Below are 17,208 nucleotides of genomic sequence, written 5' to 3'. Positions count from 1 at the left end.
AGTAATTCCCGCTCTACTGTACAAGACTTGTGAATGGTTACCTGGAGGGATGTACCACTGTAAGAGGGGTGATACGGAACAGTCCAAGTGATCGCTGCTTTAATTTCCCGGTCAGATATACATAAATTGCACGTCGACATAGCTGGTGAACTGTAACTAGACCATAAATCAGTGATAACAAAAGAACATTCAATCTACTTTCTCCGGTACTTTATAGAATCAACATCAATTCAATGTTGTCTTGCTATCTGGGATGGCAGTGCAGTACCGTTTAGCCTAATCCGGCTAATGTAACAAGTGTTATAAAACCGTCCATCCATCCATTCGCTTCCGCTTATCCTTTTCAGGGTCGCGGGGGGCGCTGGAGCCTATCCCAGCTGTCATAGGGCGAAAGGCGGGGTACACCCTGGACAGGTCGCCAGTCTGTCGCAGGGCCAACACACAGGGACAGACAACCATTCACACTCACACATTCACACCTAGTGACAATTTGGATTAATCAATTAACCTATCCCCACAAGCTGCATGTCTTTGGACGGTGGGAGGAAGCCGGAGTACCCGGAGAGAACCCACGCAAACACGGGGAGAACATGCAAACTCCACACAGAAAGACCCCGGCCTGATGGTGGAATTGAACTCAGGACCTTCTTGTTGTGCGGCAACAGTGCTAACCACTGTGCCACCGTGCTGCCCCGTTATAAAACCGTATTTTAAATAATATAAAGTGGCTAAACGGAGTACCATATTAAAGACCTTATTAACATGCCTCACCTAAAATGGCATGTTGGCAACATTCCTAACGGACCAAGGTTAGCATGACTTTTTTTTTTTCGCTTACTACAAAGCTAACATGTAACATGCGCTTAAAAGGACAAAGCAATGTTTCTGAATCATCGCTTAGCTTTTAGTTAGCAAAGTTGAACAGTAATTGAGATTAACTAGGGTACTTACGGTGTTTTTTGTTGGTGCAGAGATTTCGTATCCATTCACCTGTATGTAGGTTGTTGCACATAGCTTGATTGAGACAACATAAAAATGAGGTTGACTGTGATTGGTTACCACAAATTCTGATCACAGGTTGTGGTAAGGGGTGGATTAAAAAAAACCCACAACTTTCAGTCTTGCTGATCCAATCACAAACAATGTACCTTCTCCCGCCGTACTTTGAATTTTCGGGATGCTATATATATATATATATATATATATATATATATGCCCAGCCTTTTGGCGGACTTTTTGTGGACAGTCATGTCTGAACGGAGCGCTGCATTTCGACGGAGACTCACTGATATCAGAGACAGAATGAATGCCCAATTTAACCGGCTACTGAATCAAGATGACAGTGAAGAGGGGACATCTCTTCTACAAAGGTGAAATGCTTTGGTGGTGGTTACTCTATTGGCAAGCTTTTAGCTTTGCGCCTTCTTTGTTCTTGCAAAACGAAATAACTTTAACATTTTTAAATAATAAATGGCTCGTTTACTAATTATCTGTTACAATTCAATCGACAGCATTTAACAACAAATTCTGTAATCATAAATATCTATCCTAGATCGACGACTTCAAATGACAGTCATTTTAATCCCTGTTATGTGCATTTATGCATAAAGATTTTAGTTTATAAATGTAGCATATCCCATAGTTTCAGGGAGCATTTAATTTGCGAGACAATCGAAAAATGCATGCAATAAACACCGATGTGTTGAACACTCATTCCTTACTCTAAGTGTGTTGGGTGGTTTTTTTTTTCTTTTCGTTTTTTTTCTTGGGGGGGGGTCTCTGTGTCATTAGTTTGACTTAAATTATCTCATGGTCTAATGATAGCTTTGGAGTTTTCCGCCAACAGCACGGAGGTGGACCAGTGCGCAGACCAAGAGGCGGGAGAACCAGACATCGCCAGTTAACGTTTAAGGTGTCAGAACTAAGGAATCCGACACTGACACACTACCGATCCCATAGGGGTAATCAATATTTATATTAATATTAATTATTTGGAGTGATGGGTTTGAAAAAAGAGAATTACATCATGGTGTCAGTTGTTTACAAATTGTAGAATTTGGCATTAGATTTTTAGCACCTTTGTAATCTTTATTTCCTTGCACCAATAAGTTGATGTTGAGACACTACAATGTGACAATTTACCCTTTTCCGTTTTTAGGGAAAGCTAATTTGGTTTAAATTTGATTACAGATGCCACTCCTGCTACTCGAGTGGTCGTTCCTGTAAACCTAAATGCAACTGAATTCAGGCAGGCACTACGGGACAATATTGCAGACATACCTTTGCAGTTCGATCTATGCAAAGTGAATGGACAGCGGCTCATTCTTCCTCTTGAAGAGGAGACGCCCCAAGAAATTAGAGCAAGAAACCTACTGGGTCGCTCCAATCTTTATGTCCGTCCAAAGGTATTCAAATGTTCCACTCGGGTGGCTGATATGGCATAATTGTCACTATTACTGTAACTCAGTGGCGCTCCAGTCAACCTAGTATTGTATAAGACATCTTTAACATGTTACTGCTCAGAATAATAAATGCTGTGATTTTCCCAAAAGGATTTGAGACATTCATCTGATCACTATGCCAGATGGCTATGCTTAAATAATTCCCCCTCAGTTGATTCACTGTTAATAACAGAAATGCAGTAGAGCAAGCTTGAACTGTGGTCTAACAGTATTTTAGGGTGTTACAGGAAAAATGATTCTATGTTTCTTTACCTTCTTTTAAATGTACAAAGATGCCTTTTGTCTGCCCTCTGCCTATGGTTAGATTAGTTTAGAATTATCTTTTTAGACTTTCCCAGCAAACACATCTTGTTTCTGGGACATATTGTTTTAGATTGTTTTATCTTCCCTAGCTCTCTGCTGACGAGCTAGCACCATATATGGAGTTGTTTTATTTTATCTGTTTATTATTTGTTATCCTGTTCTCACTGTCTCTGTGCTCTGTGCCTATAAAAATTACCAAGCCACTGTGCATGGTGTGAGTTGTTCTTTGCAGCTCACCCGTGTACACGTTTGATAAAGAAAGTAACTTTGTCTCATTGTGTCTTTATTTCTCCTGGGTCTTTTACAGAGTTTTCCCCCAACATTTCTTGGTCCTTCGGAGCCGGAGCACCTCCATCGTGTCCCATCTCCGTGACCAGTCCACGTTGTTCGCCTGTCGACAGCCCACACACCAGGTGTGTGGAAAAAGACCAAGAGCGTTAAATTCGGGTCTTGGCCAACGTCTTAGAAAGCGACCCACGGTGGTGGGGCCCGATCGAGGTGGACCAGACCCGGCGACACCGACCAGGTAGATACAGACACACTGACACAATCTTGCGTAAAAGCGTATTTTAAATTCAGGGAATTTAAAATAGCGAAAGTAGCTCGTCGCGACTGGAAGCTCCCCACCTCTGTGGGTTTAAAGTAGCTCGTCGGCTGGTAGCTTGGAGCTCGTCGACTGGAAGCTCCCCACTTCTGTGGGTTAGGTTTGGAGCTCTGGGTAGCTCCCCCAGCTGGGTCTAGACAGGGTCTAGGGAATAAGTAGCTCGTCTATAGAAAGACTGGCAGCTCCCCTTATGATAAGGGTTCCGATCGCGCGAATAGGTGTGAATGTGAATGTGTGTGTGTATTGTTTTAATTAACGGAGCAAGCTGAATTTTCACGGTCCAATAAGAGACTGAGCTGCTCCTACTGTGTTTTTCTTTTACTGCTATTCACTGACGTGCTGGTGAGTTGAGAGAACGGTCGAGTTCCGTCTCGTAAAGTTCACACCGCTTTTGGAAATAGTCCGAAAGTAGAAGGGCGTGTGAGCAACCACTCTCGTCTCTAATACCAGCGAAGGTGATAGCAGCTGTATCGTGTATATATTACTTAATAAACAAAAATAAGTAAATACATAAATAAGATGGGTAATCAAGCAAGTGAAATTAAAACTCATTCCTGCTGACGAGCAGTGGTGAGAAAAGAAAAGTCCAGACGCCGGACAAAAACAGAGAGAGATTTAAGAAAACAAAATATAAACAGTCAGAAGAACAGAATCCAACTGCCAGTTTAGTAAAACCAGAAGACGAGACACTGTGCAGTGTCCACAATCCTTTTAGTAAACCATCACTCATTCCTGCAGCCGCATGTGCAGCAACACCCATATCAGGAAGAACATAATAATCCCTTATTAAGTGAAAACTAGAGATCAAAGTAGTTTGAGGTAGTTTAAAAGGGTTGAAAACAGACCCCACTGAGTAGATATAAATATAAAAAGTACGAAATAAAGATAAACAAAGGGAAAATTACAGTAGAAATTATCTTTAGAGTATTTGAAATTAATAATAGCAAGGATAACAACCTGTAAAGTGATATTAACAATGAAACACAGTTGGCATGATGACCATGCCCACAATGTATAAAATGAATATAAAGCAAATAATTCACACGAAAATATTTTAATAACATAAATAAAGTATATTAAGGCTGTGTCACTGTTCAGCCAAGGACAGTGTGTGAAAAGGTAACTGTCTCCACCTTGGGAAAAGGATGATTCTGCAGGTCATCTGAAGCCCTTGATGGATACAAAATAAAATATAAATAATATATTATAATAGAACTGCCTGGTCCGCCATGCAACAGAGAGAACAAATGTGACCGCAGATTAGATGAATTCTAAATTATCTGTTTGCTGAATAAGATGATCCTAACTAACAAATTGGCTCAGTAGTAGTATAATGGTACACACTGATAAAATATTATAATATGCTACTGCTGTTATATAAGACAAAGAGGATAATATTAACAATGACATAATATTAATATGAAGAGGCACCTTAATCGGTTATGATGTGAGGTGGATAATTGTTAAGCAGTAGTCTGCATCAAGCTTAAGGTTTGCTGAAACTCAGTGTAATGACATGTGAGATGAAGACAATACAGAGAATAACTAAACTAATGAAGTGCATAGAGGCACTTGACCAGCTTGAAACTTATCATCCTAGAATGACACATTGCTGAGATATAGAGCACACCTATAATAACAACCAATAAGCAAAACCCTGTAGACAACAGCTACAACTACAGGATTGAGAAGCTGAATTAAATATGTAGACACTGCTAAGCTGATGAGCATGTTCCACATTTTCTTTTCTTTTTATTTATTTGTTTCTTTTAGAGCAGAAGCTGCTGTAACACACCCAAAGAAAGATTCTAGGTCTGACCAACCGTTTCAGTCATGGGCAAAAAGATGTCAGTCAATAAAATTCTAAAAGATAATTTATTGACAAAAAATATATCAAGAGATAAAAGATAAAACAGTCCAGTGTCCCACTTAAGAATTGTATAAAAACACACAGTCCCAAGGCCAGAGCCAGCTATGCCACACAGCCAAGTTGCACTCCACATGTTGCCTTTAACAGGGTTAGAAGTTGTCCTTGGAGACCCACCACCCTGCAAGCATATAGTCAGTGGTCACTCAAGCCTCTGGAACTCTGCTGCCTTTAGGCTGTGGCATATAATAGGCCCTGGACTGCACAGAGAGACAAAACAACACAGCAGTGTTTGTAGTGTGGGCTATATGTAGACCAATGTATCAGTGCAATCAAGTACACCTGCCTCTAATTAGTCCAACCCCATTCCAGCCATTGGCTCACCAAAAATGTGACACACACACAAAACCACTCCCAACCCAGTGCAACTTCACACAATAATATGGAGCTGAATTAACACAGGCACATTAGTCTACCATGTTACAAGCTGCATGCTATTAAAAGCCAACATATGCAGACTTCTGCCTTGTTCGGGTGGCAGCATTTTTCTTTTTCTTTTGTGTCCTGACACGTTTATGTTTTTTGTTTTTGTTTGATTATTTTGTTGGTTTTGGAAACGAATTTAAACGAACTTGTGACAATACTTGAGAATCACAGTGACACATAGTGATAGGCATATGATTGAAAAATGCCTAGGTTTAGAGCTGTGAGCTATGAGCTGTGAGGAATGCAAAGTTAAATATATATATATTTGTATAAATGGGAAACAACCCTAACTTGAAAGTTTGAAATGTGTGAGATCCATGAATTGTTTGAAAAACTAGAAATTATTTAAAATTGCCTTAAGTGAAAATGTAGTGTTGCATCTATTCTCCCAAACCAAGAAAAAAAAGAAGAAGCATTCTGTAACTTAAAAATAAGGCTGATGTGTTGACAACAGACTAAAACACTAATCCGCAGGTGGCTATCAGGAACAGAGAGGCGAGCAAAGTCACAAACACCAAGGCTGCAGACAGCCACGCAGAAACAGCAGATAACATAGAGACAACGCCTGCTAGAACCGTGGAGAGGAAGGTCACTTCACACGAGATTGTAGGAGTAGGCCACAGAGAAATAATGCAAAACAGTTTTGAGGCAGCCACTTAAACTGACAGTTTTCAAAGGACAAATTAGTTGTAAAGTCAGCTGCAGGCCACACAACTGTACAACAATTAACTGCCCCTTTAGAACTAGTACATACAGCAAGTGGCCGCAGGTGCTTTATTAAATGCATATGACCCGTCGTGTCCAGTAACTTTGCTAGGTAGAGACGCTCTGACAAAACTTAAGATAGCAGTCATGCCATTCTTTTCTGGTATTAGCATTTGACCTTACAGCACAGGCCGAAATTGTGTAGGTTACGCAGTAACCACAGATAGTAAAATAATAGAAGCAAAACCATTTTCTTCTTCATGTTCTGCACAGAGCGCTGAGCTGATAGCTGTGATACGCGAAAGCTAAATACACAAAGACAAACTAATAAACATACATACAGACAGCCAGTATGTTTTCTCTGCTGTGCATCATTTTGCAAAAAATTTGGCATAACAGAGGAATGATTACACCAACTGGAAAACCGGTTCACCATGCCAACCTCTTACAACGCCTACTGACTCTTTCATTACTACAGGCAACAATTTTGCTGACAGAGCAGCAAAATAGGCGGCACAAAAGACAAACATCACATTGATGGCAGTAAACACACATCAGATTACACTGGATGTGTTGAAAAATGAACAAAAAGCAGCAAGCACAGCAGAGCAGGCAAAATGGCTAAAACACGGTGCAGTTCTGACAAACGACTTAATGATGTGTTATGGCAAGCTAGTGTTGCCAAAATTCCTCCACAAAATGGCGGCATTAGTGACTCATGGCTGTACGCATTTGTCAACGGGGGGACTGACCAGTATTGTCAACTCTCATTTCTACACTGTAAATTCTACACTGTAAATTTTGAAACCTCAGCAAAACAATTTGTCAGAACGTGCATGACGTGTCAAAAATATAATGCTCAGGGAAACCTGAGACCACACAATCCATATGGACTTTATTGAGCTAAATGAATGCCAAGGGTAAAAATACACCCTAGTGGTTATAGATGTATTCTCAAAGTGGCCAGAAATCTACCCAGTGAAAAAGGCAGATACAATTTCAGTAGCAAAATGTATGTCTAAGTTGTAGGAAAATAAAGAGATGATTGTAAATGACGAAGAATGTAATGATGTCTATCAAGTGTCTTGCAGATCACAGCCCGGTGACTGGGTTCTGATCAAAGTGCTCCAAAGGAAAAATTGGAGCTTGCAAAATAGCGGAACGACCATCCTGGATCCATCAGAGTCACTGCAGGCGAGTCAGTGAAGCCATCTAAACACAGCTGACGGCAGGCTTGCCCACTTGTTGTGATCTCGCCCGGTGGAGGGGTCAGCTTTCCTGGCCGGGGGGTCTACTCGCGACAGGAGGGTGTGTCCCGTCGTCATGAGGTGGTGGCTCTTAACAACTGCAGCGGCCCTGACCATGGCCGGGCTCCTCACCTTTGCTTCCGTGAGGGACAACAAGTTACGCTATATGGAGAAAAGGCAGACACTGTATGACAAAGGACAGTACACCAAGTTTCCCCATGGCTACGCCACTAACTTTTGGTGGCAGTTTATGAACACTACAGCTCACTGGAATAATAAAACTGACTGCTATGCATGTACCCATATGCCCCTATCCTCGCAGACGTCTGGCCTGTGGCCGTACAGCATACCTGAAGATCGCAGTTGGTGTCTGTTGGGCCTGGCAACACATCCAGGCTACGGTACTCTTTGGTCCAAGGCCAACTACAGCATCCCAGCAAAAGCAACCTGGAGGTCATCATCACCCACAAATGTGAACTGTTCCGGACAGACCTACCTACTGACCTGGCCCCAAGTCTCAGACCCACTGCCTGATGTAATTCTACTGAACAAGCTGAACGCAGCGCAACTGCCAGTATGTGTGATGAACAATGGATCGCGGGCAGTGGGGGAGCTGCCTACTCACCTATCTACCGGATGCCACTACAAACAAAGACTCAGTACCAGACAGGATGTGCACGGACGGCACCAAGCAGTAAAGGAACCAGAGTTTCGCATCTGAGGAGGAGTGAAATTCTTACAGAGCTTGATCCCCGGCATTGGAGCTGCCGAGGTGCGGGATCATGTGGAGATCAACCGATATGCTCTGCTACGACGCATCAACTTTGACAAAGACCCTGGGACCGGCTTTAGCAGGAGAACAGAAGGCCATCAGAACGATGGTGCTGCAGAACAGACTGACACTAGACCTGCTAACAGCATCACAAGGAGGAGTTTGCAAGCTGATCGGGGAAACATGTTGCACTTTTATCCCTGATGGATACGAAACTGGAGGAGACATTTATGAAGCTTTGCAGAATTTGACCGCTCTGCAAAAATATGTCACTGACCACACACCTGGAGCAGCTACAGCACAAGGCTGGCTGGACTGGCTGTTCAGCGGTTCATGGCTGGCTGCTGTAGCAAAGCCATTTTTCCTTCTAGGTCTCATCATGATAGCACTGCTCATATTAGTGTTGTGTGTGTTGCCATGCCTAAGAGTAATGATTTCAAAGATGATAACAACTACAATGACTGCTTATGTTGCCGTGCCTGAAGAAGACCAGCATCCCGTTGCAATTCTGTTAGAGGAGAACTTGTAATAACTGCTAATAAATGACGTGGTGATTAAAAATGACTTGTCAAGTGATCACGCACTGATTAAAACATTAGTAGGTTATGCAGGTTTTTATCCTTTTATTTTTTGAAGTTTTCAGTTTTAAACATAAAGTTTTTCATTTTAAATATGAAGTTTTCATCATTTTACATATAAAGTTTTCAATTTAAGGTTTGCATCATTTTAAATATAAGGTTTTCATCCTTGTATTTTTTGAAGTTTTCATTTTACATATTAGGTTTTCATCATTTTTAAATACAAAGTTTTCATTTTAGTTTTTATCCTTTATTTTTTGTAGTTTTAGTTTTATTATTTTTTCTTGTTTATTCCACTTGTTATTTCATTTACTATGATTTTCATTTACTATGTTTTTCTTTTTATTATTTTCTTTTGTTTTATTCTTTAGACCAAATGACTTCCATTTCTGCTATGCTGACATTTTGAAAATTAAAAAATTGCTTAAGATACTTAATAAATAACCTTCACAGACAATTGTTGTATACATTTAAAATAAGTTAAAACAGGAGGGAATGTTACAGGAAAAATGATTCTATGTTTCTTTACCTTCTTTTAAATGTACAAAGATGCCTTTTGTCTGCCCTCTGCCTATGGTTAGATTAGTTTAGAATTATCTTTTTAGACTTTCCCAGCAAACACATCTTGTTTCTGGGACATATTGTTTTAGATTGTTTTATCTTCCCTAGCTCTCTGCTGACGAGCTAGCACCATATATGGAGTTGTTTTATTTTATCTGTTTATTATTTGTTATCCTGTTCTCACTGTCTCTGTGCTCTGTGCCTATAAAAATTACCAAGCCACTGTGCATGGTGTGAGTTGTTCTTTGCAGCTCACCCGTGTACACGTTTGATAAAGAAAGTAACTTTGTCTCATTGTGTCTTTATTTCTCCTGGGTCTTTTACAGTTTTCCCCCAACATAGGGTTAGGGTCATTTTGTTCTTGTAATCCCAGTTTCCTGGGTTTTGGCTTTTTCATTGTCTTTTGTTAATGTCCTTAACCTTTGCTTTATTTATTTATTTATTTATTTATTTTCCCCCCTCAGTTATCCTAAGTTATACCTACCCAAAGACTGATCTTCTGTGGTTATGCTTTCATTCATTTTAGGTGTGGCTGTTTTGGTTCTTGTCTTTGACTTGTCCTCTGTTCTTGTTTGTCATTTGTTGTTCCATTTCTTTTATATTTTAATACTCTGGTGTTTTAGATTACAGAAGCCAATGAGGACTCAACTGGTGGAGAAGTTGTGCAGTCTGAAATGACAATGTAAGTGTTTGACAACTGCCTTTGGACTGTAGCACTGTAAATGCATTACACCCTCTCATCATCAATATTTACCATATTGCAGTGTGCTGCATGACACCGAGACACCTGACCATGGCAGGCACAATGTACAGGAGCCAGAGGTTATCAGGTAAATGGCACTCTGTTTGTTTATGAGTTGGAATTTTAATCTTAAACTATTGCACGATTTTATTTTATTTTTTGGTAAAACAACTGTTGTACAAACTAATTCTATCATTATTATAACTTGGATCATTTTGTGTAGTCTAGATCAATAAATATCTGCATTGGGGTCCTCTTCCTGCTATGAAATATTTCTGCTATTCCTTTGCAGTGGTCTGCATGAAAACCATACAGCTCATTCTAGTAGGCATGGTCTCCAGGAACCAGAGGTTAACAGGCAAGTGGTAGTTGTTGAATAACATGCCAAAACTTAAGTGTAAACTGGAACTTATAAAGCACACACCATAGGTAAATAGACACTCAATTAGTACAATATACGGGGTGAGACCAGCGAATATTAAAATTTTAAAGGTTGCATGTATTGAACTGATAACATTTATGTGCCCTGAATATAGACCAATGGTTTAATTGCCTCATTCGGTTTCTGTTTTGCTTTTTCATGTTTTTCTGATTTGTTGATGTCATGATATTGGTATTTTTAATTGCTGAAAATGCATCGATAACACTTTAGTCAGCCTGACCATTCAGACACTTGGAACTACAAATCACCCAAACTATTCCCAGTAAATGGGCCCTGTAGTGGCAGTTCCTTATGTTTCACAAAAAAAGGAAAAGAAGACACTGCTGCCCTGTGATAATCTTTTGTGCGCAGGGAAAACTGCACTGTCAAAACTTGAAAGTTGCATTGTATAGTTTATTGATCCATTTTGGCAACCAATAACAAGATCCATTTTTGTTGCTTCATGCTGCTTGTCTCTCGAATTAAAAACAAAACAAAACAAAAGGCCCATCTCAGTGCATGCTGGTCTTATACCAGTCTCTTAAGTTATCAAAAATAGCCCTGAAATTCTTCCTGGCTGACTTGATAAGATAAACAACAAAACAATGGAATGAGCATTAACCTACAAATAAAAAATGATTAGCCCAAAAATAGAAGTAAACTAACAACAAACTTTATATTTTAATATTTTGAAATTTGTTAAAAGACAAAGGGCTCCAACAGATGCAATCAAGGACCACATGGCCATTTTAAGTGCCTGTATCTATACAGTAAAAGAATGTGAAATCAGATTCTTTTATCATATGAGTCATTCCATTTCAGTATGTACACATGATATTAAAAAAATCAAATGCATTTGTTCTGTTTAGGGAAGAGTTTTACATCGACTCTGCAGAGTCAGAAGTATCAGACCTGGATGAGGCTGTCCTGGCTTCCCCTGAACGAAATGATTCACATGTATGTCTCATGAACAACACTGCCAGAACTGCTGTGTATGTGTTTCATGTAGTCATGACCTTTCTCCCCCCCCCCTTTTCTTCAGGACGAGATGGACCTTGCAACTGTGTTGAAAGATTTCCAGGAAACACATCTTGACACCAGCAATTATTGTACAATAATAGCCAGACGAAGGAAAATCCTACATAGTGCCTGCATGGCACTTTCTAAGTCATATTTTGCCTGGCATAAATTGCCAAATATTGAATTTGTTGGTGAAATGGCCGATGATTATGGAGGCCCAAGGCAGGAATTTTTTCGGTAACCCATTCCCATCTCTCCCACACAATAATAGAATGTGTGAATGTGTTTTTTGTTGTTGCAAAGATGAAATCACAATTTGACTCAATTTTTTTTATTTTTTACTATCTTTTCCTGCAGCTTACTTATGGTCGAAACTCAGAATTCCCTAGGGATTTTTGAGGGGAAGCCTGGCAGTCTGTTGTTCAGCTATAGCCAGCAGTTGCTGTCAAGCAACAAGTTTTATACGGCTGGTAAACTGATTGCTTGGTCGATAGCACACAATGGGCCAGGGCCACGGTGTATCAACAGACACCTGTTCTGTATGATGTGTGGCCAGAAGACATCTCTTGATGACTTCGATGTAGAGGTCTTCATGGACGAAGACATCAAACAGAACATAGAAAAGGTAAAGCTGTGTGCATGCTGAGGTGTAATTAAATTCAATGAAACGATGCATAGCTTAACTCATAAGTGGAACGTCTCAAAATGTAAGTGCACTTAGTGAATGCTTTAAACGTATGTATTTATGGAGGTGCCTGATTTTCAAGGTTTCCAACTTCAGCACCCTAGAAGACCGGGCAGACTTGAAAAGTCACCTTGGGGACTGGATTGCAGGCTGTGGTATCCCTGACATCTACACTGCCACACTACTTGATGTTAAGAGGATAAGGGGCAAGATTGTATCTCATTTTGCATTTCACAGGTGAGAATTTGCTAGAAAATTCCAAAGTAGTTTCCTGGTCAGGGCTCGTCTTCCCATTGTGTTCCCCCCTAATAGTTAACACTTAAACAAATCATCAATCTGCTGAGTTGATATCTGTATTGCAGTTAAGGTGGTGTTTAAATTGACAAAACAAAACTTTTTGTTTTGACAAAACTTTTTGTTTTGTTTCACAATTTTGCTATGTTGTATGAATTGAGAGTACAATCTGTGGTCAACAGGGTTGCCAGCATGATTCAGCAGTTTGTTGCCGGTATGGACTCGTGTGGTCGGTTCTGGCAAATGGTGAAGAGATGCTGGAAGCAGTTCCTTCCTGTATTTACAATTGCAGGAAATAAACTTACAAGAAACAGCTTCCAGGATCTCTTCACCATTGGATGGAGTCCAGCTGGAAGTGACAGACGTGAAAAAGCCACCATCTTTCAGTGGGAATGGTGGCTTATGGCCATTCAGGGTGAGTACATAGAATACAACACATGTCTTGTTTCTGTTTGAATTGCTTCAGGCATTTCATGTTAAATACAGTGTCCACAATACAAAATACAGACAACTAAATCGAAACAACACTTGGGTGCAATAAAACCTTAGAACTTTGCAAAATCCACCCCTTCTTAGAGCATATGAGGAAGTTTTTGACTATTTTACCTTTTAGGTGAGGTATTTGAAAGGAAACCACCTACAACAAATATTTTTTGAAGATTATTTCTTTTATCCTCTGTCATCTCTACCAGATCTTGTTTAGACTGATAGGATGTAATTTGATTTTCATTGTGATTTCTGGTAAAACATTATTTTTATTACATGACCGAAAACATCTCCTAACACTAAAATATTAAATAGTTATATTACATACTTGTATTTAAAATATGGTAAAATTTAAGATTCAATTGTATTAGCACATCTGAGAATTAAGTAAATGGTAAATGGCCTGTATTTGTATAGCGCTTTACTAGTCCCTAAGGACTAGAGTCAGTCGTTCTCCCATTCACACAATGGTGATGGCAGCTACATTGTAGCCACAGACACCCTGGGGCGCACTGACAGAGGCGAGGCTGCCGGACACTGGCGCCACCGGGCCCTCTGACCACCACCAGTAGGCAACGGGTGAAGTGTCTTGCCTAAGGACACAACAACCGGGACTGTCTGAGCCGGGGTTCGAACCGGCAACCTTCCGAATACAAGACGAACTCCCAACTCTTGAGCCACGATCGCCCCCAGTATTTTTGCAGTGTTTAAGACAGGTTTCAAATTGTGTTATTTGTGTCATTTGTTAATTAGATGCACTGCCTAACTAGAAGAACCTTCAGGTATTCCATTGACTATAACGAAACCTCCTGTATATTAGTGTCCTAGGGTAATCGAGTGGTGCAATGACAACACCCGCGCAAATGTGACATCACTAGAAAGCCAATGTACTCTTGCAAGGACAGAATGAATAACTTTAAAAAAAAAATACACATTGCATAAACAGTCCTTGACATATAGGTCTGACTTGGAGGACCAAAATTAATTTCCTGTCTTAGGAGGGCAGGATTGCTTTGAGTATTTTTTTTTTTTTAATACAATGCTTTGCAATAATGGTTTTGCCTAAAAACCTGTTTTTGACTCCAAAATAGTCATTAACGCAACTGCTCTACTATGCAGTCAGTGTAACTGATTATAAATCTACACATTGCACCTTATTTAACACTTGTATGTATTTTAACAGAGCAAGAGGTGGACCACACATTTGAAGAGCTGCTGGTCTTTATAACTGGGGCTGACTTACTTCCACCACTGGGGTTCCCACAGTCCTGCAACATAGACTTTTACGATCAGGAGTCAGGGATGCGGCGCTTCCCATACAAATCAATGTGCAGCTTATCCCTGTATCTCCCAAGAGGTGTTGCAGATGAAGATCAATTCAAAGATCTTATGAACGATGCATTAAAAGGATCCCTGGGATTTGGAAAGGTGTAGCTGCATACATGAACTGATGCTGGGAAGCTGTGGTTAAAACCTGTGGCCTTTTGGGATGAAGTTGTTATTGTAAGTGTTCTTAAAGGGGATTGCTCCTGGCACTCAGGCTTCTTAAAGATTTTACATTTTAAAAGTGTTTTTACAAATGACTGTTCATTGTGTATATAGTTATATTTATAGTCCAGTTAAGACAACTAGGGTATTCATGCATCAAGCCATGCAAAATAAGTGGTGTTCAGAAAGTTTCCAGGAAATAGTTCAAATGACAATTCATCTAGAAATAGTCTTTTGGAAAATTGTTGTTTATGTTCAATTATAGTACACTGCATAGAGTGTGGGTTTTTTTATTTATTTATTTTCAAGATGTACAAGAGATGCCAGACAAACTTTGAACTAAAAGACACTGACTTTTGTAAAATAAAATATTGTAATGTCAGTTCTCATGGTGTCTTGTCTATTTAAAAATTAAATTTGAGGCTTACCTGTTACTGTCAAATACTGGTATTGGGTTCCATTGACGAGGGCTATGAAGTACAATTATGTGCTTAAGTCAAGGTAAAAGGTTAAATGAATTTACCCTCATCTGTTCTCAAACCAAGAACTGAAGAATCCATCTCAACTCAGAATTAAAAGTTATGAATTAATTTTACTGCTTTCGAGAACAAAGCAGTTTTAACAAACTGACTTTAAACTCCGGCGTTAACTCTGAGATTGGCACCTGGCCTTTTACTATAACGTGGTTAAAAATCAATTATGTAAATGTGGTAGAATTTGGTAGTATTGTGGTAGAATTATGTAAGAGATGATGGCTGTAAAGCTAGTGTTTTTTGTAAAAAAATAATGTCAAGATAATGAACACTGGTATTAAAATTATATTTTATACATAAGGCAATAACTGTAATTACCAAAGTAAAGAAAATGATTTGTTAGACTCAGTTTGTTGGTGAACGATGCTTAAAAAGTGTGTAGCAATTTGGACAGTCAATCCAGTGATTGCTTTGCTTTTTCTATGGTCACGGCTTACCTTCTTTATTACTGTCATTTGGCTGTACGTGACAATATATTTAGCTAAAGTTCCTTATGCTTGTTTAGGTTTCTTCCTGTGTTCTAGGTTCATTCAGCCCAACCTCAGGAAACTTGTCTGCTTGCCTACTGTCATCTCTACAAGCCTCATCATATTCATGCTGTCTGACTCCGCGGATAAGGAACCAAAATCCCTGAAATGAACAGTCGCTTTCTAGCCTATATTTTTAAGCCTCAGTTCATCCAAAAACAGGATTACACAGTGGTACATGTTTATAGATCAAACACTCTATAAATGAATGTTTTTCATTTTCCCTAATGTGTGTTCACAAAGGACACAGCCACAAGTGCTTCTACAGTGTTTGTTTTTACTTTTAGCTACATGGTGGTTTAAATAAATGTCACACATGAACTTGTAATCTCTGAAAAATAAGGGGAAAAGGTGAGATTTGAAAAATATTCCTGAGATACTGTTAACATTAAATTTGAAGGCTATTATACAGTGGTATTACTTTAAACTGAGTAAAGCGGTATTTTCATAAAAGTTAAGGTCTCCTTTTGTTTGTTTCAGAAAGAGCATACTGTCATTTACTTGCTTTTATTATTTATTTATATGCCCTCCGCGGACCATCTCTGCACTGCGTGGGTGATTAGTGGCTCCCTGCACAGTAAGGGCTGCACACAGGGACAAGACGCACTCGGTTACGATCGGATCTTCCCTGGGCAGGGGGAGGTGATGAACTGTATGCCACTTTTTCATTGGCATACATTAAGTACAATGTTTTATTGCCTACGGTGGGGCAGGTCACATACTGGGTGAAGGTGGGCAGTGTGGAGTCCAGCGAGACATGATTAAAGTCCCCTAATATTAGAGACAGTGTACAAGACAGTGTACATCACTGTCACAACGACATTTGTTTTCATTCAAAGGCTTTATGGTTTTTCCTATAATACCTGGTGGACCAGTCTCTAGTCAAAATGCCCAGGCTGATTTTTTGTCCCAGTCCAGCCCTGGGTCTGGGCATTCCTCGCTGCACTGTACATCATACACTACGTTGTTAAGTTTGTGTTTAGGAGTTTTGTCTTTGGGATGAACCAGTTTTTGTCTGAGTTTGTGGATGGGTCTGAAGTAAGCTGGGATGTCGTGCTTGGAGAAAACTCCTGAGTTTCTCTGATAAACCTGCTACATAGGGGATGACAATTTTGTTCCAATTGTTCTTCTTATCCTTAGTTGGTGCCTGATCTTCTTTTCTGTGCATCTTTGCTGACTTGATAAAAGCCCAGTTAAGATAACCACGTTTTAAGCGCTTTCTTTACAGGTGTGCGTTACCTCTTTTCCCCTTCAGGCTTAGAGGGAATATTTTTGCCTGGTGTTGTAGGGTCCGGATTACTCCACGTTTGTGTTCCAGAGGGTGGTGGGAGTAAAAGAGGAGGTACTAGTCCGTATGTGTGGGCTTCTAGTAAACTTTAATGTTGAGGTTTCCATTCCCTTCAATGTGCACGGCACAGTCCAGGATT

At 39.8% G+C, this 17,208-nt stretch overlaps 1 protein-coding gene across 1 annotated transcript; it reads left to right on the top strand.

Annotated features, from left to right (window-relative positions):
• Nucleotides 1-1,248: 1,248 nt before the first annotated feature.
• LOC146556161 (uncharacterized) lies at nucleotides 1,249-15,217 on the top strand. Its single transcript, XM_085249994.1, has 11 exons — nucleotides 1,249-1,370; nucleotides 1,825-1,961; nucleotides 2,191-2,405; nucleotides 10,209-10,267; nucleotides 10,350-10,415; nucleotides 11,618-11,705; nucleotides 11,791-12,005; nucleotides 12,126-12,393; nucleotides 12,536-12,690; nucleotides 12,930-13,162; nucleotides 14,417-15,217. Exons 1-11 carry the CDS (start codon nucleotides 1,249-1,251, stop codon nucleotides 14,665-14,667), a joined length of 1,809 nt encoding a protein of 602 aa, XP_085106120.1. The 3' UTR covers nucleotides 14,668-15,217.
• The last annotated feature ends 1,991 nt before the right edge of the window (nucleotides 15,218-17,208 follow it).

The sequence above is a fragment of the Mchenga conophoros genome, linkage group LG16 (assembly GCF_057382185.1).
Source record: "Mchenga conophoros isolate Kocher_MC1m ecotype Shallow Benthic linkage group LG16, M_conophoros_male_GT1.1, whole genome shotgun sequence".
NCBI classification, from domain to species: Eukaryota; Metazoa; Chordata; class Actinopteri; order Cichliformes; family Cichlidae; genus Mchenga; species Mchenga conophoros.
Note: the sequence above shows the minus strand (reverse complement) of the source record. Positions and strands in the feature narration are given on the sequence as shown.

Bases quoted from the DNA above. Each gene is read 5' to 3' on its own strand.
- LOC146556161 (XM_085249994.1), top strand. From the start codon at position 1,249: ATGTCTGAACGGAGCGCTGCATTTCGACGGAGACTCACTGATATCAGA. The intron at 1,962-2,190 runs GTAATCAATATT...ATTTGATTACAG, and splicing joins ACACTACCGATCCCATAGGG to ATGCCACTCCTGCTACTCGA. The intron at 12,394-12,535 runs GTAAAGCTGTGT...CTGATTTTCAAG, and splicing joins TCAAACAGAACATAGAAAAG to GTTTCCAACTTCAGCACCCT.